Source organism: Melanerpes formicivorus, unplaced genomic scaffold, assembly GCF_026170545.1.
Source record: "Melanerpes formicivorus ecotype bairdi unplaced genomic scaffold, bMelFor1.0.p_v2 SCAF_32, whole genome shotgun sequence".
In the NCBI taxonomy this organism is placed as follows: domain Eukaryota; kingdom Metazoa; phylum Chordata; class Aves; order Piciformes; family Picidae; genus Melanerpes; species Melanerpes formicivorus.
In genome coordinates, this window is record NW_027142384.1 from 8670110 (window position 1) to 8690876 (window position 20767).

General features: G+C 42.6%; 1 protein-coding gene across 1 annotated transcript in view; it reads right to left on the reverse strand.

Annotated features, from left to right (window-relative positions):
* Positions 1–3417: 3417 nt before the first annotated feature.
* Positions 3418–20767, reverse strand: part of TRPA1 (transient receptor potential cation channel subfamily A member 1) — a 45152-nt gene continuing 27802 nt past the window's right edge. Inside the window, exons 17-27 of the mRNA XM_068155440.1 lie at positions 19286–19384; positions 18440–18510; positions 17821–17968; positions 16457–16546; positions 16077–16246; positions 13195–13324; positions 12874–13056; positions 11245–11313; positions 8952–9062; positions 7967–8064; positions 3418–4506 (exon numbers count right to left, since the gene is read on the reverse strand). Of these exons, the coding sequence (XP_068011541.1) occupies positions 4275–4506; positions 7967–8064; positions 8952–9062; positions 11245–11313; positions 12874–13056; positions 13195–13324; positions 16077–16246; positions 16457–16546; positions 17821–17968; positions 18440–18510; positions 19286–19384 (1401 nt within the window). The 3' untranslated portion in view covers positions 3418–4274. The remainder of the gene's footprint in view (positions 4507–7966; positions 8065–8951; positions 9063–11244; positions 11314–12873; positions 13057–13194; positions 13325–16076; positions 16247–16456; positions 16547–17820; positions 17969–18439; positions 18511–19285; positions 19385–20767) is intronic.

Here is a 20767-nt window from a genome sequence, read left to right on the forward strand (position 1 = left end):
AAAAAAGAAGCAAAGCTGGGGGTGTGGGAAAGAAAATGTTTCTCAGATTCTGAGTTAACTGCTCAGAAAAGCTGAGGGACTACAGTGTGTAAATGTCTGAGTCCTGTTTAAAGAGGCTCAAAGTTTAAAACAATGAATGCGAACTGTTCTGCTTCTGCTGCAACCACACTGCTGTTCCTCTTCACTTAAAACAGCTTCCAGAGTTGATGTCTGCTCCAGAGGAACAGCTGCAAGACTTCTGCTTCTGATGAATTAGAAGAGAGGAATGAAGACAGTCACTTTATAGGTGGTCCAAGGCAAACTATTACTAAGCTGGAGAAGCTCCATATTGTGTTTGCCAGCAGCTTTTTCACTCCAGGTACATTTAAGACCAATTTACCTATGCAAAAATGTTATCCCTCACTGCCACCTAGTGCTAAGGGTGCAGATTGTCAGGAACTCAAATTCTCTAGATTTAAGAATTAAAAAATACATCTACATTTTCCAAGTTTTGCCTTATCCCAAGAAGCTGGGCAAAGGGAGCTGCAAGAGCTCAGGAAATCCAAACAGTTTATCTAGAGGAAAAGACCTGAGTTTAGAGGCCATGCTGCAATGTCAGTGACTACAGATACCTTGAAGTTTACTTTCTGGATCCTCACTCTGCTTACTCTGCTCCCCAGGTTTCACTGTGTCACACCAGACCTGGCTCTGAAACCACAGAATCCACAGTTGCTCTTCCTTCAACTGGCAGAGTAGATGCAGTGGGATTTGCAGCACACACTCCCCAGCTCCTTGTTACCAACAGAAAACTGGAGACACTCTCACACTCCATGCAATGCATTTCTTCCCACCTGGGTATGTACAGCCCAGATATCCACAGCACAGTGAGAATATCACCCAGAGGTAGAGTTTAGGATGGGGCTTCTCTGAGACAACCAGAAGTACATCTGTGGATGCCACATTATGGGTAAGATCCCAATGTCTGCCTGTCTCAGAGCCCCTGGGCTCTTACTGGATCTGTTTGTCTCTTTCCCAATGCCTCGGTAAGGATTGCTGGTGATAAATGCACTGACTGGAAGTGATGGAGCTTGAGTTCACTAATCCCAGTAATGCCTGACACAGCTGGAGATGCAAATCTTTGCCCTAACTCTAATGTATGATAGTAACAGCAGTTCAGCTGTGTATGGAATGCACAATTCTCACCAAGAAGTCATCCCTGGTTTAGGTGGAGGAAGACGAGCACAGCCCACTGACAGTTTTTGTCTGCATTAAACCCAGTCTTCGCCCCACAGAAGTGTTCCCCTTGTGTTTTTATTATACCCTAACTCTGGCTGGTTTTAGGTGACATTTAGCATGATCTAGTGTGGGGTGTCCCTGCCCATGGCAGGGGGGTTGGAACTAGATGATCCTTGTGGTCCCTTCCAACCCTGAATGAAACTATGAAACTATGAAACTATGAGTTGGGAGGAAAGTTGAGCAGCACAGTCACCTCCGTTTAGTATTCCATCTGGCTCATTATCATATGAGAGGTGTAGACTTTAATATTAAAATTGCAGTTAATTAGGCAAAGGTCTTCACTCAAGCTGTGCAGTCTTCCAAATCTGTTTGGCAGCTGCATGTGCTGTGGTTTTAGCCTTGCTTTCACGAGACTCTCTCCTCCGGCCACTTGGCAGCCCAGTTTCATCGATCAACATTCCCAGAGAGAACACAAACACCTCTTGGTTGTCAGCATACCAACCCTGCTTCTGAAGTGCACTAAATCAACCTGCACTCCTGTCCCACAGTAAGCTAGGCAGTTACCCCTCAGCGCACCCTGTCACACAGCAGTGCCCATGTCCCTGCCCCCTAGTTGCTGTTTGAAGGCAGTGGCCACATGCTTATTTCCTGCCCCCAACTAAAGTTGTAACTGAATGATTCTGAATTACTGCAGATTCTGGGAGGCAAACCCAGAACAGAACAGACCTGAACCTCAGTTTCAACACCAAATATCTTCAGTTACAGCTGGCACAGATTTGAAGCTATCAGTGAGTCTTGCAAGTGAAGAGAAACAAACTCAAAATGTTTCTTGAGCCTCTGCATCTGCCACCTACCACTTCATATTAAGCAACTGATCACCTTATTAAGTGCAGTAGAAGAGGCAGTGTTAGTAGGATGTGACAACCTCCTTCCTTCTCTAATGACCTCCTTCTTTCTCTAAATTACCAGGCAAGGATTTAAAGTCTCAAAGCTGGGAAAAAGCAGGTGGGTGAGAAAGCATTTTCCCTGCTGAACAGCACACCCTCCCTGGCAGTTCTTAGACACAAGCCTCACTAGTTCTCAACACACTTCATGTGTTTTATGGAGACTGGACAAGTACTTTCCCCTGTGAATTACCTTCTGGTGGCCACCTGTGAAACGAACAGGGTTCATAATTATTCTTTCTGTGAAGAAGTCCATCATCAGTAAATTTGCTGACGACACCAAGCTGGGGGCAAGAGTTGATCTGCTGGAGGGTAGAGAGGCTCTGCAGAGAGACCTCGACAGGCTGGACAGATGGGCAGAGTCCAACGGCATGAGATTTAACACATCCAAGTGCCGGGTTCTGCACATTGGCCACAACAACCCCATGCAGTGCTACAGGCTGGGGTCAGAGTGGCTGGAGAGCAGCCAGGCAGAGAGGGACCTGGGGGTGCTGGTTGATGGTAGGCTGAACATGAGCCTGCAGTGTGCCCAGGCAGCCAAGAGGGCCAATGGCATCCTGGCCTGCATCAAGAACACTGTGGCCAGCAGGAGCAGGGAGGTCATTCTGCCCCTGTGCACTGCACTGGTTAGGCCACACCTCGAGTACTGTGTCCAGTTCTGGGCCCCTCAGTTTAGGAAGGAGGTTGACTTGCTGGAACGAGTCCAGAGAAGAGCAACAAAGTTGGTGAGGGGTTTGGAACACAGCCCTATGAGGAGAGGCTGAGGGAGCTGGGGCTGCTTAGCCTGGAGACGAGGAGACTCAGGGGTGACCTTATCACTCTCTACAACTACCTGAAGGGAGGTTGTAGACAGGCTGATGATGGTCTCTTCTCCCAGGCACCCAGTACCAGAACAAGAGGACACAGTCTCAGGCTGCGCCAGGGGAGGTTCAGGTTGGATGTTAGGAAGAAGTTCTATACAGAAAGAGTGATTGCGCTATGGAATGGGTTGCCCGGGGAGGTGGTGGAGTTGCCGTCATTGAAGGTGTTCAGAAGGAGACTTGATGGGGTGCTTGGTGCCATGGGTTAGCTGTTTGGGTGGGTTGGATTGGTTGATGGGTTGGACACGATGATCTTGAAGGTCTCTTCCAACCTGGTATGGTTTATTTTAATAAAGGTTTATTATTCTAATAAAGTGACTGATGTTAAACTCTGAAAGAAAACCTCTGGATTTCAGGGTAGACCACAGAGCACTACCACCACCCAGAGTCATCATTAGTTTATTAGCACTGCTTTTGAAAACAAGGCGTTCAGGTACTTAAACACAATTTAATTCATGTTTATTTCCACATTTGATACATCACTCTATATTACATAATGCACTGAATATCCAGGAAACAAATAATAAACCCAAAGTGCAGATGAAAGCAGCAAGGTCAGTTGTAGGCTATCAGAATCACATTAGCAGTATACAGACAGCAGACTAACATTGAACATGGCAGTCAGTTGTTGCTGGATGCATGGTACTACAAATGATCCCTCTGAGACCTGCATAGAGTTAGCTACAAAAAAAAATAACCAAACAAACAAACAAAGCCAGTCCCTTCCTTACATTACAATTTCATGAGCATTTTATGTCTTCCCTTTAAGGCCTGATCCTGCAGTCCTTACTCAGCAAAGCTTCCAACACAATCTGTCAGGTTAGTTTCTCACTTTTTTTTCTCGTTAAGTTACATAAGCCCCACTTGCCTTCTCAAAACAGCTGAATACTAAATTATTAGAGTTTGAATTTCTATAACTCCAGAGACTCTAAACCTGTTTGCAACAGAAAAGAATGCCATTAAGTACAGAGCTAAGAGTATGAGGGCCAAATCCAGGAGCAGATCTCGACAGAACCTCAAGAGAGCAAGGTTGGCATCAGGTGAGCTAGGCACTTTCCTGATCAGGCAGCCACTTTTAGGATCACAGTTTTGGATCCTTGAATACTGATTGGAGCACCTTCATCCTGTTTTTCAGATCTGGCCATTTTCTATACTTGAGTACACAGTGTATCACATGAACATTATGCACAGACAGTAAGAGACCCTCAGACCCTCAGATAAACCAAAACGCTACCACAACATATTGCAGCCCCGTCTAGAAGAAGCTATTGTTCTTTTCTGTGCTTGGGTTAGGAACATTTGTTTTAACAGCTTTTAACACTGTATCCCATTTACTATTTTTGTGCTCCAACTGCCTTTTCCTAAACTTGTGCTGAAATAGATCATTGCTGTCTTCATCCTCGGCCTCTGACACTATCTCCATCTTTTGGATAATCAATTTGATGAGGTCATGTTGCTTTTCCAATAGGGTTGATATATCTTTGAGCCTGAAAGAAAAAACAACAACCAAAAAAAAAAAAAAAAAACAAGTAAAGAAAGAAAAAAATATGCATACAGCAGTCTGTCATTTAATTTCAAATTACATTTTGGTCATTAAAATTACAGATGCAAAAACCTGACAGTCCTCAACTTGATCCTTCTGCTAATAGAGAATATTCTCTAGAACACATTCAGCTTTTCAAGCTGTGGTACTTCTCCACATTTCAGGAATCACAGAATCATACGATTTTGGTTGGAAAGGACCTCTAAGAACATTGAGTCCAACTCTGCCAAGGGTGGTGCTAAACCATGTGCCACAGCACCACATCTCTGCCTCTCTGAAACACCTCCAGGGATGGGTATTCTCCCTGGAGAGCCTGTAGCAGTTTTGGAGAACCCTTTCAGTGAAGAAGTTCCTTCTTATATCCAACCTAAACCTCCCCTGGCACATCTTCAGGCCATTTCCTCTCATCTTGTTACTAGGGAGAAGAGACAACCCCACCTCGCTCCAGTTTCCTTTCAGCGAGCTGTAGAGAGCAACGAGGTCTCCTCTCAGCCTCCTCTTCTCCAGACTAAACAACCCCAGGTCTGTCAGCTGCTCCTCACCAGACTTATTCTCCAGACCCTTCACTAGATTTGCTGTCCTTCTCTGGACCTGCTCCAGCACCTCAGTATTTCTCTTAATAAGAAACAGGATTAAAACCAGTTCCTGGTTCCTGGGACAAGTGACTCACTGTATACTTAATGTAAGGGCAACTTCTGAACAGTTCTCTCAGAAGTTTTTCCTATTGACTGAAGTCGTCTAGCAAGAAAAAAGGGCTAGATTTGCAGAGGCAAGTCAGTATCCACAAATGTTTAGTGAACTTCACAACTACTTTAACAGCATGGAAGTGATACTGATGAGGCACTTACCGGGGTTTTTTAAAGTGCTATCTGAAATGGAGTTGGTACAAATCAAGAGTCAACAGCAGTTAGCATCTGACATACAGAACACAGTAGCTGTTATCTTTTAAGCAGCAGTGAAAGAAATGGGAAATATGTCTAGAAACTGTCCTCATAAAACTACCAAACAGGCTTTGTGAAAATCTGCTTTTCAGAATGCATGAAATATACACTGTGAGTGGAAAAAAATCTCTGTGAAGAACAGTTTGGGGCTTCTTTTGATCTAATTACTTTTTTCTTTCTTTTGTTATTAACTAATGTTTTAAAATGCATGAAAACCATGAGAATCAAAATAGGGCAGCAACTACCTAACCTTAATACCAAGCCACCAGCTTCAGTAGGAGGTGAACTCAGTTTGGAATGCTGACAATAAAACCATACTGGCAACATCACAAACCCAAGTTTTCAGCCAGGATTTTCAAAGCAGTAAATAGAACCTGCTGTAGTGATATGGCCACAAGTTATCCTACTCCAAAACATTTTTGGAACATGATAGGGTTTTCCCTCTTTGTAGAGCAGGGTGAGGGGGAAGGAAAAGAAAAAAAGAAAAGAATATATTCTGCACTGGTTGCTAACATATTGATGTACCATGGACTTGAAGAAACACAAGGGTAAGTGCAGAGTCTTGCATCCAGGAAAGAACAACCCCATGGATCAGCATAGTTTGGGAGCTGAGCTGTCAGAGCGCAGCACAGAGGAGAGGGACCTCGGGGTCCTGGTGGATAGAAGGATGCCCATGAGCCAGCAATGTGCCCTTGTGGCCAAGAAGGCCAATGGCATCCTGCAGTGGATTCAAAGGGCTGCAGTTAGTAGGTGGAGAGAGGTTCTCCTGCCCCTCTACTCTACCCTGGTGAGGCCACATCTAGAATATTGTGTCCAATTTTGGGCCACTCAGTTCAACAAGGACCCTAGGGAACTGCTTGAAACAGTCCAGTACAGAGCCACAAAGCTGCTGAAGACAGAGGAACATCTCCCTGCTGAGGACAGGCTGAGGGAGCTGGAGTGTGGAGCAGAGGAGATTGAGAGATGACCTCATTCATATTTATAAAGATGTGAAGGGTGAGTGTCAAGAGGATGGAGCCAGGCTCTGCTTGTTCAACAATAGGAAAAGGGGCAAGCTGGAGCAGAGGAGGTTCCTTGGGGACATAAGGAAAACCTTTTTGACTCTGAGGGTGACAAAACACTGGAGCAGGCTGCTCAGGGAGGTTGTGGAGTCTCCTTCTCTGGAGACATTCAAAACATGCCTGGATGTGTTTCCTGTGTGACCTGCCCTAGGTGATCCTGTGCTGGCAGGAGGCTGGGCTGGATGATCTCGGGAGGTCCCTTCCAACCCCTAAGGTTCTGTGATTCTGTGTGAAAGATGTTAAATTCCATGTTTTGTCTACATATGTGTGACCGCTTGAGGCGGTGCCTTTAAGAAAAGGGACACCATGGCCGAATGTTTTATAAACAAAAGACAGATCTAAACCAGTTTCATTGGTAGATTGGTAGAAAGCACCTTTGAACTCTGAGTACAGCAGAGACTTCTGGGCAGTCTCGCACTTTTCTCCCCCTCCTTCTGCAGCTCACGGCTTCTGGGCTTTTGGCCAGACTGACCTTGGAACAGATAAGGCCTCTACTAACACATATAACTGCTTTTAATTAACAACTGCTCTTTTTCTCTCTTTCTAACTCTCTCTGGGGAAAAGGGGAGAAAAGCGGGGTACAGGGGGAAACCCTTTCTCCTGGCGGGGGAAGGGAATCTCATTCCTGTGTTACTTTGTTGTATATTTCTGTATATATTGTAAATACTGTAAATTGTGTATATATTCCCCTGCATTTCCTAAACTGCTTTGTAAATACAGCACACAATCCTTTGCTAATCCGGCTGTGGTGTTTTTTTTTTTATCTCTTTAAATTTTCTTCCCTTTACTTACGGGGGGGGGAAGAAGGCTTGAGGCCTTCCCCTCAACCCTCGACAATATGGAAGGCGTATTCTCATCCCTTCAACTCTTGCCAAGCCCTTCATGCAGAACAATACTTAAACAGAATCTGAGAAGGGAGACAAAAACTTAGTTGACAAAACTTAGTTTGTTGTTTAGGAAACAGATGATTTGTTCAAAGGAGAACCAGGACACCAATACATGTTTTTGGGGAAACAGTCTGAAGCACCTTTACCAGCAGACCAGTGGAAAGTCAGCTGGATTGTGTACTTTTGCAAAGTGATTGGAATGACATCATTTGGGAATTAAAAACAATCCTTGAAAATCTTCACATACAAAGCTCTGGTTCTGAAATGAAAAGGCATTTCCCCCAACACTTCAGTGTAATGAGCAAACAAGTCCATCCTTTTTCTCTGCCACGGGATAAAAATATTTCTCTACCACCCAAGTATTTTGAAGGTAAATACATTACAGAATACATTAAGTTCCCAGAGTGAGGGAACTTGCTTAAGAATAGTAGATACCTTGAATTTTACTTTTTTAGGTACAGTATGGAGCTTTAGAACACTTCTAAGACCAGGAGTATATTTGTAACTAGGCATACCTGTATTTCTGCTTCAGAACTTCCAGTTCTAACGTTGTGTCAGTGCCCTGTGCATCTGTGGTGGAGTCCTCACACCCAAAGCAGTACTGGAACACACTCTGAGCAAAAACATGGAACCAAAATAAAATCAGATTTTAAGAGACTGGCAATAGAAGTCCCAAATCTGTGAGTGGGAGCATTCTCCACACAGTGTTAAAGCTGAAAATAGTTCCTGTTACAAGGTTGTATTTTCAGACTCAGAGAATTGTTTCAGTTGAAAAAGGCCTCCACGATCAAACGTCAGCCTAAGGTCACCATGGCCATCAAACTGTATCTCAAAATGCCATGGCCACAGGTTTCTTGAACACCTCCAGGGATGCTGACTCCACCACCTCCCTGGGCAGCCTGTTCCAAGGCCTGCCTACTCTTGCAACAAAAAAATTTTTCCTAGTATCTGTTCTGAACCTGAAACTGGCACAATTTCAGGCCATTTCCTCTCATTCTTTCACCTAACACTAGGGAGAAGAGACTGACCCCCCCATCACTCCATCCTATCTTTAGGGAGTTGTAGAGAGCAATGAGGTCTCCCCTCAGCCTCCTCTTCTCCAGACTAAACAAACCCAGTTCCCCCAGCCCCTCCTCGCAGACCTGTTCTCCAGACCCTTTGCCAGCTTTGTTACCCTTCTCTGGATGCACTCCAGCACAAATTTACACATTAAATACTTGGCTTGCAAAATTTGTTTCATCAGGAAATTCAGTCTACCAACAACAGCTTGAAATGAAAAGCAAACAAATAAAAGAAGAAATAGAAAATGCACTAAGAATACAAACACTGGTTATATCTGAATAATTTAGGCTGTACTCAAACTGATTTATCATCTTTCCTGAAGATAGTCAGGGTAGTGATTGAGCCTTATGAATGTGACATTCCCAGTGGTCTTGGAAGTGCAAAACAAGTCAGCCACATTTTAGTAAGAATTCTTTAGTCTAAGATTCACTCTCTTACCATAAATCCACAGTATCTTGGCCTGTTGGGATACACAGTGATTGATTCCTGGTCCACCCGACTTAAAAACCAAAATGGTAGCTTCTTCTCTAAATTGGTGTGAAGATTAACCTAAAGACAGTTTTGCATTTAGAACAGGAAATGCTCTGTTAAGGACACATTATAATGTGAAAATAACCATCATGTCATTATATGCAAATCACTGTTGCTAGATGTCAAACCTCAGAGGGTATCTATGCTGTAAGCAGTGGTGTAATGTTTGAACAGTCCATTCCAGACACTTTAGTGACATCTAGTCAGAGCAGTATTGAGTATCTCAGCCAAATTAATAACTCCACATAGATATGTACTCTTATAACTAAAATGACTCCAAAAGAGAGCTAGCTCTTGTCTAATGGATTGAATAGCTCCTTAGGATACTATGGGTTGCAGTATAGAATCACAGGGTAGAAATGTTCAAAAGAGAGGATACCTATGATAGCTATGGGATTTAGGACCAAATAATAATGAGTTATCTTTCTGTCCTCAACTGTGTGATATCCTTTTACTAGATTATGAAGAGTCAGTATAGAATCATAGAATCAACAAGGTTGGAAAAGACCTCAAAGATCATCAGGTCCAACCTTATGGATTAGGATGTGAGTGGAGTCTTTGTGAGAAATGTTTTCCCTTGGGCAGAAAAAGATACCTTATATGAGTGTCTTCAGGGATACCACCTTGCCAGCTGTTTTCAAACTGCTACAGAAATCCAGAGCATATGCACCTACAATAACCTATTGCAGCCAACCACAATCCTGACCAACACACAGAAGGTTACTGTCTGAAGTTGCAAGACATCTTTACTGAGTTTTCTGTTGGCAAAGAAACACCCAAACAGGTGAAAAGCACTAACTGCTCCAAGAACTGCCCTTGAATCTCTGCTCTAGTCATTTGTACCTCTAGCAAAAGAAAGATCTCTTGGGAGGAAATGTTCCTTCAAATAAGCTTCTACTAAGCAAGTACAACACACAGAAAATATTTCTGAGCTGTTCTTGTTCTTGGGTATTGTTTGTGCACACCTTTCTTTATGCTCAGACACTAGGTAGGCTCTGAAACTTATTAGAAAAAGCAGAGCCAGCAGGAAACATGGGCAAAGCCACTCCCTGCAGCAGTTTTATGAAGGGCCAGTTCTTCTCACAACACAGACTTTGAGCAGAACATCAAGGAAACACATGGACAGGCAGTTCCTAAGAACCTATCAGTAAGAAGTAATTTTCATTCTTGGTTTAACAGATGTGTTTTTCCACCTGTGAAAGTCAAGCTTCATATACAGCTCACAACACAAAAAAAAAAACCTTAGGTAAGCTGTGTGCCCAACCTCTGCCCATTGCATCAGGGAGTGGGGAGGAGTGAGAGAGCAGGTGCATGGTACTTAGTCACTGCCTGCAGTTAAACCATAGGCAATTTGCAAAGGCTACTTCGAACATATCTCAGGTGGTTATAGTTTCCTAAACTCCACTGATTTCAACAGAAATTCTGTTAGAACAGAACAGAACAGAACAGAACAGAATAGAATAGAACAGAACAAACCAGGTTGGAAAAGACCTTTGAGATCATTGAGTCCAACCTATCATCCAACACCATCTAATCAACTAAACCATGGCACCAATCACTTCATCAAGTCTCTTCCTAAACACCTCCAATGATGGTGACTCCACCACCTCCCTGGGCAGCACATTCCAATGGCCAATTACTCTTTATATGAAGAACTTCTTCCTAACCTCCAGCCTAAACCTCCCCTGGCGCAGCTTGAGACTGTGTCCTCTTGTTCTGGTATCTTAATACATTTTAAGGTAGCCAAAAACATTTAGAAATGTGATGCTCACTTCCTGAGGTATACCTGATACTGTATTTAGTATGTCCTCAGCACACAGACCAGTAGAAGCCTTCATTGAATTTGATGTCCTTTTGGTTTCTGTGTACCTTAGCCTTTTCACTGCATCAATTCTCTCCTTAAAAGGCAACTCTCCAATTTGAAACAGTGCCCCCACTCATTCTGAGATTCTCTTGCTAGAACAACTCACTGAACTGACTATTCAAAAGTACCTTAAAAATGCATTTAATACATTTTCTTCACAATGACTCACGTGAGTGGAAATGGGATTTAAAATAGGGTGCCCATGCTCACCAATGTGCTTTACAGAGGTGCTAAGATGTTGGTTTGGGATATTGATGAATCAGGTGATCACATAAATAGTGCACTAACAATGCTATCCACTTCCAGGGGCTGATGCTTCTCTGATACACCACTTACCTGCATTGCAATTCTTTTGAGTGCAGCATATTTCTGTACTTCAGCTATGTCCCCAACAGCCAAACCAATCTAAAAACACCCAAGAAAGATTTCATTATCTCATTTTCTGTGATTTCAGTTGTATTTCTTATTCACATTTACATCCAGAATGACTCTAAAATGAGTTCTGCTTCGTTTCACTGGGGTTTGGAAGCACATCCCTTCTGTGCATATTAAGTAAATCCACATAAAAAAATGAAGTTTCCTTAATGTCAACTATCTGTCTACCAGTAAGGCACTAATGAGCTGCTTTAGGGATCTGTCAAGAATAACATCCCTGCTTTTGGATTCTTCATCACTTCTATATTAAAAACCTCTTGATTGCATAGGCAGCAACTTAAACCCCCCAATCTGTTTGATTTTTATTGCTCAGCTCACACAATATTTCAATGGAACAGGACTAAAGATGTATTACATATTTTCCCCCTTTCTCATCAATATCAGGTTTTCTCATCCTTTTTGTTCAGGTCAGACTCATTAGTCAGTTTTAACACTACTCTTGTCTGCAGTTTTGTGTTCAATAAAGATAGAATCAGATAATGGCTTTGGCTGGAAATGACCTTTAAGATCATCAAGTCCAACCCTTCTCTAACTCTACCAAGGCTGATGCTAAACCATGTCCCTCAGCACCACATCTCTGCCTCTGAAACATCTCCAGGGTGGAAATTCAACTACCATCCTGGGGAGCCTATTTCAGTGTCTGCGAGCCCTTTCAGTAAAGAAGTTTCTCCTAATATCCAACCTAAACCTCCCCTTGTGGAAGAAGAAACAGAGGCCATTTCCTCTCATCCTATCACTTGTTACTAGGGGGAGGAGACCAATATCCACCTTGCCCCAATTCAGAGAGTTGTAGAGAGCCAGAAGGTCTTCCCTGAGCTACCTCTTCTCCAGACTAAACAACCCCAGTTCTCTCCACTGCCCTTCACCAGCCCTGTTCTCCAGACCCTTCACCAGCCTTCTTGCCCTTCTCTGGCCCTGCTGCAGTGCCTCAATGTCCTCATGGCAGTGAAGGGGCTGGAAGTGAACTCAGACTCAAGGTATGGCCTCACCAGTGCTGAGCACAGGGGGACAATCACTATTGCTGATGCACACCAGGATGCCATTGGCTTTCTTAGCCACTTGAGCACACCTCTGGCTCATCCTCAGAGCTGGGGTTTGGCTTTATTATTTTTTTTTAAGACAGTATTGTTATCACTAGGTTATGACACAGCAAGGAGTTAAACAACTAAGTCTATGTCTACTCTAGGAGGCAGGCATTTATCAGCATACTTCTTAAAATCATTGCTTCCCAATTTTCTTCAAGACCTCACAATAGTCCACTGTAGCTTCAAACCAAATTCCATCAGAGTTAGCACCTAAGGATAGACAAGAAAACCTTGCAAGAGTCACCTGTGAGAAAATACTCAGAACAGTAAACTGGAGGGAAAAGGAATCCAGGGAAATGTCACTTTTGAATACGTTACTGAGAGCAGCAATTTGTTAAATAACGAATGAATGAATGTCAGGAAATGGCAGAGAAATTCTAGATGGGAAAACTGTGCAGAAACCTGTGCTTAACTAGTTCTGTGTATTGATAAGCAGTTTACTTACTAGCAAGTTCATAAGAAGGATTGGAATAAGCAAGGTAAATACGATGAGAACTGTGTAACTCAGGAATGGATATGGCAATTCATTGCTCAGCAATGGGTCGAGGAATGCATCATGGTAATTTATGTCTCCCAGCATCATGGCAAATGTCTTCATCACAGAAAGCAGAGGAGTGCTGTATGTTTGCTGAACAAAGAAATAACAAAATCAAGGGAAAAAAACCAAACCAAACCAAATCAAAATTTGTAAATAACTTCTTGAGGTTCTTTTGTTAAACATAATTATTTATAATGATAATACAATCAAGTGTGGCATTTAACCCACCTGTGAACCCAAAAGGACAAAGAAACTAAGTCCAAAAGCCAGGACCAGGAAAAAAAACACAACAGCAATCCGAATCAAAGTCCTCAAAATTTCCCAGAACATCACAACGTAGATGCCATAGTTTTCAAATCTAGGCAACAAGGGAAAACAATAGGCAAAATTAAACACTGGAGTTAGAGTCCCTTAGAGTTGTTTATGCAAGGCACTAAGTAATCTTGATTTTCATGTGTTGTAAGAGACATTTTGCCTGAGACATAGTGGGATGGCACAAACTTGTAATTCCACATCCAGAAGAATGCAGGTGGCCATATTCACAGCAAGCTTAAACTACATAGTCACAGAATAGTCCAACCCCCCCTGCCAGAGCAGGATCAACCCAGGGCAGGTCACACAGGAACACATCCAGTTGGGTCTGGAATGACTCCAGAGAAGGAGACTCCACAACCACTCTGGGCAGCCTGCTCCAGGGCTCTGCCACCCTCACAGGGAAAAAGTTTCCATGGAACCTCCTTTGCTTCAGCTTGCCCCCCTTGCCCCTTGTCCTGTCATTGGACATCCCTGAGCAGAGACTGTTTCTATCCTCCCCACACTGCTCTGCACATGTTTATCAACAGGAATGAGGGGATAATCTTTTGTTTTAATGCACCAGAGCAGTACTACTTCAAGACACCAGTTTTTATGGACAAGTTCTACTCTCTCCATAGCCACAGACAATGATTCTAACAATAACATTAGGAAATTATCTGATTTTTGCCAATTTTCAATGCAAATTAGCAACTGGAACAGAGCACAACTGCCACCATGATCCATCTAGCAGCTTGATCTGAAAAGTTTGCTTTATACAGCACTGCAAAATATGGAAAAGAGGAAAACAAAAAGAAACACTTTGCTCAGGAAGAGAAGCAGAGTAACTTTAAGACACCTGTGTTTCCAGCAATGGCCTCTGTTATCTGGCAAGCCTCTCCAATTCTTGGCTTACACAAAAACTGGGTCTCAGAACATGAGTTGCCACAAAGCAGATTAAGTAACCTTTTTATCCAAACCTGAATGTGGGAATTTATATCCCTTATCAGATTCAGGAACCAGATTTACTGTTCTGTGCTACAACAGCAGCAACTGAAAAAATCCCTCCACAGGACTTTCCACCTGAAATATTGATTGAAAAGATCAAGCTGGAATAGAAGCAAACCTAATCCTCTTCTATTTATTAGGAATTTGTAATGCAAAAAAAAAAGACAAAGGAGCTACAGGTTGCTTGAGAGGACATGCCCCAAATGAGTTAGAAAAATTACCTGTAGAATTCTATTGCTACACAAAAAATCACAGGCCTGGGAAGCATTTAATCTATCAGGAGAAAGAAAGTTGGGGAATCATGAATTCACTTTTTGCTGTTTAGGTTCAGCCTCCCACTTTGCTCACAGCACACTGCAGAGGAGAGGGGACACAGGCATTCATCAGTCATCTAAAGGTCAGAGACACATAGGATAAGGTTTGCCAGCACAAGCAGTACCACAAAGATACTCTCTCTCTTAACATTGTTTATAAACCTTGTTCTTAACATCCCAGCTACAGTAAATGATCCTGAAATTAATCAGCAACTGCTGTGTTTGTCTGCCTGCCAGACCACACGGAGGTAATTAGCGCATGTACACAGCAAGAATGAGAAGAGCCAAAGGCAGTACAATTGCATGCTCTCATCGTCCTTTTCTGGACAGCTCTACATCACCACAGTTTTGCTCTCAACCACACCTCATCTTTGTGCAAGGCAGTCCTGCTTAGGCACAGACACAGTTGTTTTACTCATTAGTCCTAAGCACTACATCCAGACTATTTTTCCTCCAGCCAGTTCTCCTGTGGTCCATTGTTCTTTGACATTGTTGTACCAATGACAGCATCACAGAATCACCCAGAATCACAGAATCACCAAGGCTGGAAGAGACCTCAAAGATCATCAAGTCCAACCTGTCACCCAAGACCTCATGACTAAACCATGGCACCAAGTGCCATGTCCAATCCCCTCTTGAACACCTCCAGGGATGTTGACACCACCACCTCCCTGGGCAGCACATTCCAATGGCTAATAACTCTCTCAGTGAAGAGCTTTCTCCTCACCTTGAGCCTAAACTTCCCCTGGTGCAGCTTGAGACTGTGTCCTCTTGTTCTGGTGCTGCTTGCCTGGGAGAAGAGACCAACCCCCTCCTGCCTACAACCTCCCTTCAGGTAGTTGTAGACAGCAATAAGGTCTCCTTTGAGGCTCCTCTTACCTAGGCTAAACAATCCCAGCTCCCTCAGCTGCTCCTCATAGGGCTTGTGCATCAAGATCATTAGTAGCAATAAACAGACCTATTGTCAACTAAAGAAATTATTTCATCCATTATAATTCCCCATTATGATTCCTTACAGGATGCTATGGTGTCAAAAAGTGAGGTGTACCATTTAATCTGTAAAAGGATAAAAGAATTTACCTTTTCCCAGGTATTACTTGTAAAAAACCAATTTCCTTTTGCCTCTTGTAATGCCTATCCTTCTTTTTATGTATGTTTGTTTGTTTTTTTAAGTGAAAATGTCCACAGTATTATGAAACACACTTTAAAAAAGACATATGCAGTGGCTTTGCTTTGTTAGTGTTAAAATATATCTTGTTCTTTCTTTAGGTGCCATAACACATCCTGTGATTCTCTACTTCAAATCCACTGAAAACTCCTTTAGAGTCCATTGGGTTAAAAAAATCCTATGGTCTTAATCTGGAAACTTGTACAGCTTGGAAATAAAAATAACTAAAGAATAAAGCTCTCACACTTGATCAGTCATGGGTTAGGATATGTAAAATACCTGAACATACTGCAAGTATTGCATTGTAAAGCATTGGAGCTAACTGTTACCGTTGGAGGTAAAGCAAGAAGTTCATCCAGGACAAGTACACAGCAATTGCTCCACATTCCCACTGTAAATGAGCTGGTGTATTAATAAACAAAGAAGACACAAAAATTATGCTTGTAGTATAAATTGTCCAGTCCAGAAGATTGGAGTAATCCAACAAATACTTCAATTTCTAGGATTTAAGAGAGAGAGATACATATTTACAAGTCATGCATCATTAAAGGGCTGGATTCAATACATTATTTAAATCCTCTTCTTGCTTTTAATCATGTATGAATTGGTATTTCCCTCTAAATTAGGGAAAACCCAGTTTTATTTCAGTGTCACATAAACTGCAATGTGAGCACACTGTCTGCTCAGTGTTATTTCTCGGTGTATTTACCTGCTGAAACAGCTGAAATATCTCTTTGCAGATTCCCAGTAAACTCATAATTAAAACTAAACACATACACACCCTTGTGAAGTATGAGTTCTGAAAGAAGAATCAGAGCAGAACACAAGTTAGAAATTATGAAGTGAACATTTATTTCAGATCTGCCCACTACATTTACACTGTATTGCTGAATTAAGAAATTCCCACTGCTTGTTTCACAAACTAATTACTATCTACACTCTGGTTTACTGCTCTTTATTGTGAAATCCATGCCATATAGATTGTGTTTATGCAATTCAAATGTGAATTGCAGTGATAAATTGTTGCTGTGCAGCTTCCTTATTGTTACTGTTTGAGTTTGGGAACTGAAATTGCAGCATCTATGCCACTTTTTCAGTCTGTTTTACCACTGGATGAACATGAAGACAAATTCTGTTGCCCATAACTTTGCTATCACCTTGCAGTATCCAGAACAGCAACAGAAGTCTTTGGACAAATTGGAAGTCTTGGCACCCTGGCTGCTCCTTTTGATGTTTCCCTTTAGAAACACAGAATCATTTCTGTTGCAATAGACCTTTAAGATCATCAAATCAAACCCCCCTCTAACTCTGCCAAGGCTGGTGCTAAACCATGTCCATCAGCACCACATCTCTGCCCCTTTGAAAAATCTCCAGATGTGGCTCCACCTCCCTGGGGAGCCTGTTGCAGTGCTCGAGTACCCTTGCCAAGAAGTTTCTTCTAATATCCAACCTAAACCGCCCCCAGTGGAAGAGGGAAGACAGGCCATTTCCTCTCATCCTACCACTTCTTGATTTCACCACCTCCTTGGGCAGCTGTTCCAATGTCTGACCACTCCTGCAGGAAAGAAATCTTTCCTAACACCCCACCAAAGGTCATCTAGTCCAACCCACTCTGCAGTGAGCAGGGACATCCTCAGCTAGATCAGGCTGGCCAGAGCCCTCTTGAGCCTCACTCTGAGTATGTCCAAGAGTGGGGCCCCAACCACCTCCCTGGACAACCTATTCCAGTGTTCCACCACCCTCATGGTAAAGAACTTGTTCCTAACATACAATCTAAATCTACTCTTCTCTGGTTCCAACGCACTGCCCCTTGTCCTATCACTACAGGCCTTTGTGAACATACTCACTTCAGAGAAGAAATTGAAGTAACCATGCACTGGATGTAAAATTTTCATAGAGGATTAAAAATAATAAATGAGAGCTGAAAATTATCTGCAGAAGTTGCTGTTGAATGTTTCATTATCTTCCTCAGAGTTGCTAAATCAGAAAAAGTTCTAGAAATTATTTAAATGATCCTACCTTTGTTACTATAAAAATCTTACTCACATTGTAACTAGTAAGAAAACTCAGTACCTCATATTCTAATGGCCTTATTTCATAGAGCTCTGTTCCATTCAGAGGTCTTCCTGGCTGTATGTGAGTGACCAGAAGAGTCAGTGGGATGAGACCGAGAGAATATATGCCTAAATTCATTAGATGTGCTCGAAACCCATAGGCCATCCTTGAAAGTGAGAATGTTAAAGTTACAACACTTCACAAATTGAGAAAGGAATGCATTCAAACCTAACAGCCAAGAAATATTTTCAAGAGGAGGAAACACGCTTTTCTTAAACCCGTCTTTTGCGATGAAGGTATTCACCAAGTTCATAATGTGGACAAAACTGTTGTGGCCATTCTGAAATACTGTTCCTTCTCTTTTTAACTCAGCAATCCTGTTATATACTTTTGCAATAAAGAAGAAACAAAGTGAGTGGCTGTCTTTCCTGTGACTGTCAGGATTACTGAATGCCAAGCTAGATTTTATATCAGAATCACCAGCATGTTGTAGATATGCTTACAAGAGGCTATATGTAAAAGAAATTTGCTTCATTCAACAATATGACCATGTGCATCTTAGTAAACTAACCCAAGGCACAACAGCTTTCACCCTGACATGAAATATTCTATTTTATGTGCATGAAAACACACTTACCATTTCATAAGCAAATATTCTTTACACACAGGATGACTGAGTAGCTCCATGCGGTTGTGGCGTACCATGGCCTACCAAACAAAAAAGCAGAAGGGTCAAACTTACCTCATCTAGCTAAATGCTTACATAACTGGCTAGGCTACCTTCTTTGCCTAAGTATTACAGAATACAGGATTAACCAGGTTAGAAAAGACCTTTGAGATCATCGAGTCCAACCTATCACCCAACACCATCTAATCAACAAAACCATGGCACCAAGCGCCTCATCCAGTCTCTTCTTAAACGCTTCCAGTGATGGTGACTCCACCACCTCCCTGGGCAGCACATTCCAATGGCCAATTTCTCTTTCTGGGAAGCATTTCTTCCTAACGTCCAGCCTAAACCTCCCCTGGCACAGCTTGAGACTGTGTCCTCTCCTTCTGTCACAGGTTGTCTGGGAGAAGAGACCAACCCCCACCTGTCTAGAACCTCCCTTCAGGTAGTTGTACACAGTAGCAGATGAAAACAAAACCAAACCAAACCATTTTCCCAGGTTTTTCAGTGCCTTCCATTACAGTGCATGATCACTGCAATGACTGCATTATGGTTTTCTTTGATGCACACGCAGCCTGTTCTCCTCAAATGCTCACAGTTGCTTGAATAAACTAAACATTTTTGTCTGCACTTGAAAGAAATATCATTTATTTAGGCAAATAGAACTTTGGTCCATACTTCAGTCCAATATACTTTAAACATACAGAGTTATGGGCTTTGGAGAAGAAATATTCCGATGACAAGTCCAAGCCTGTCAATTGTATCTAAAGTCACACAGCACGGAATGATGCCAGAATAAAACTGAGAACTTACATTTAAGGTGGTAAGTGGCTCATAGAAAATTTCTTCCCCATCCTTTAGCTTCTTGTTAAGTGTCAGGGGACACTGAAGATATCTGAAGTTGTATTCAATCTGAATAACAAACATACACCACCATTTAAATGTGCAACTGATAATCTAATGTTATATGTGCTTAGTTTAAAAAAAGGTTCTCCTTTAGGGGTTAAAAAAAAAGGTATTTTATGTCAAAGTAATTAAAACACTGATGTGTATTGATTGCTACTGAAACTGCCAGTGAACACTTGCCATCAGGAGATGCACGTGACTCTTAGATGATGTGGTGGGTTGAGATCACTCCCCAACTAATTTGAGAGAATTACCCCCCAAAATAAAATTGCCAGACTAGCTCAGTGGGATGAAAGCAAATGAAGCTGTATTTACAAGCAAAACTGCCATCTAGAAATATGAAAGGCAATGAGCATGTACAAAATCTACAATATTGACATGTATTTACAATTTATAAACAACACAGGAGCCCCCCTGGACAAAACCAGGGGGGTTCCAACAGTTTCCCCCTCTTCCCCCCACCCCAGACAAGAGAGAAAGAGAAGAAAAGCAGAGAGTAGCTTGTTAGTACTTAGCCACAACAAAGAAACGCAGCAAGGTCAGCAAGCCAGCAGAAGCAACCAGCTAGTATCTGCTAGAGCGAAGAGCCAAGAAAAAGTCAGTTTATACAACTAACTTTATGTTAGTTATCAGACCAGTGGGATTAATCAGACCTTATGATTATTTTCCTTTTACATCCAACAGTAATTTATTTACATTTGACCACTTTCTACTCAAGATCTGTGGAAAATTTCCTAGGCACCAGCCTAAAACTGCCACAGATGATCAAAGACATCTTCAATTGTACATTAAAAAGTACACATCTGTTCTTAAAATATAACAGCTTGAAAAGGCTGTTCTCATAGCTGTAAGTTCACAATGCTGTAAGCTGCAGGTGACAAAATTAATAGATGAGGGGCGAGCAACTGATGTCGTTTACCTGGACCTGAGCAAAGCCTTCGACACTGTCCCACACCACATCCTGGTCTCCAAACTGGTGACACATGGGTTTGATGGGTGGACCACTAGATGGATAAGGAACTGGCTAGATGGCTGCACCCAAAGAGTGGCTGTCAATGGGTCCATGTCCCAGTGGAGGCCAGGGACAAGCGGAGTCCCTCAGGGATCAGTCCTGGGACCTGTCTTGTTCAACATCTTTGTGGGGGACATGGACAGTGGCATTAAGTGCACCCTCAGCAAGTTTGCTGATGACACCAAGCTGTGTGGTGCAGCAGGCATGCTGGAGGGAAGAGATGCCATCCAGAGGGACCTTGACAGGCTGGAGAGGTGGGCACAAGCCAACCTCATGAAGTTCAATAAGAGCAAGTGCAGGGTCCTGCATCTGGGTCAAGGCAATCCCAGGCACAAATACAGGCTGGGCAGTGACTGGCTGGAAAGCAGCACTGAGGA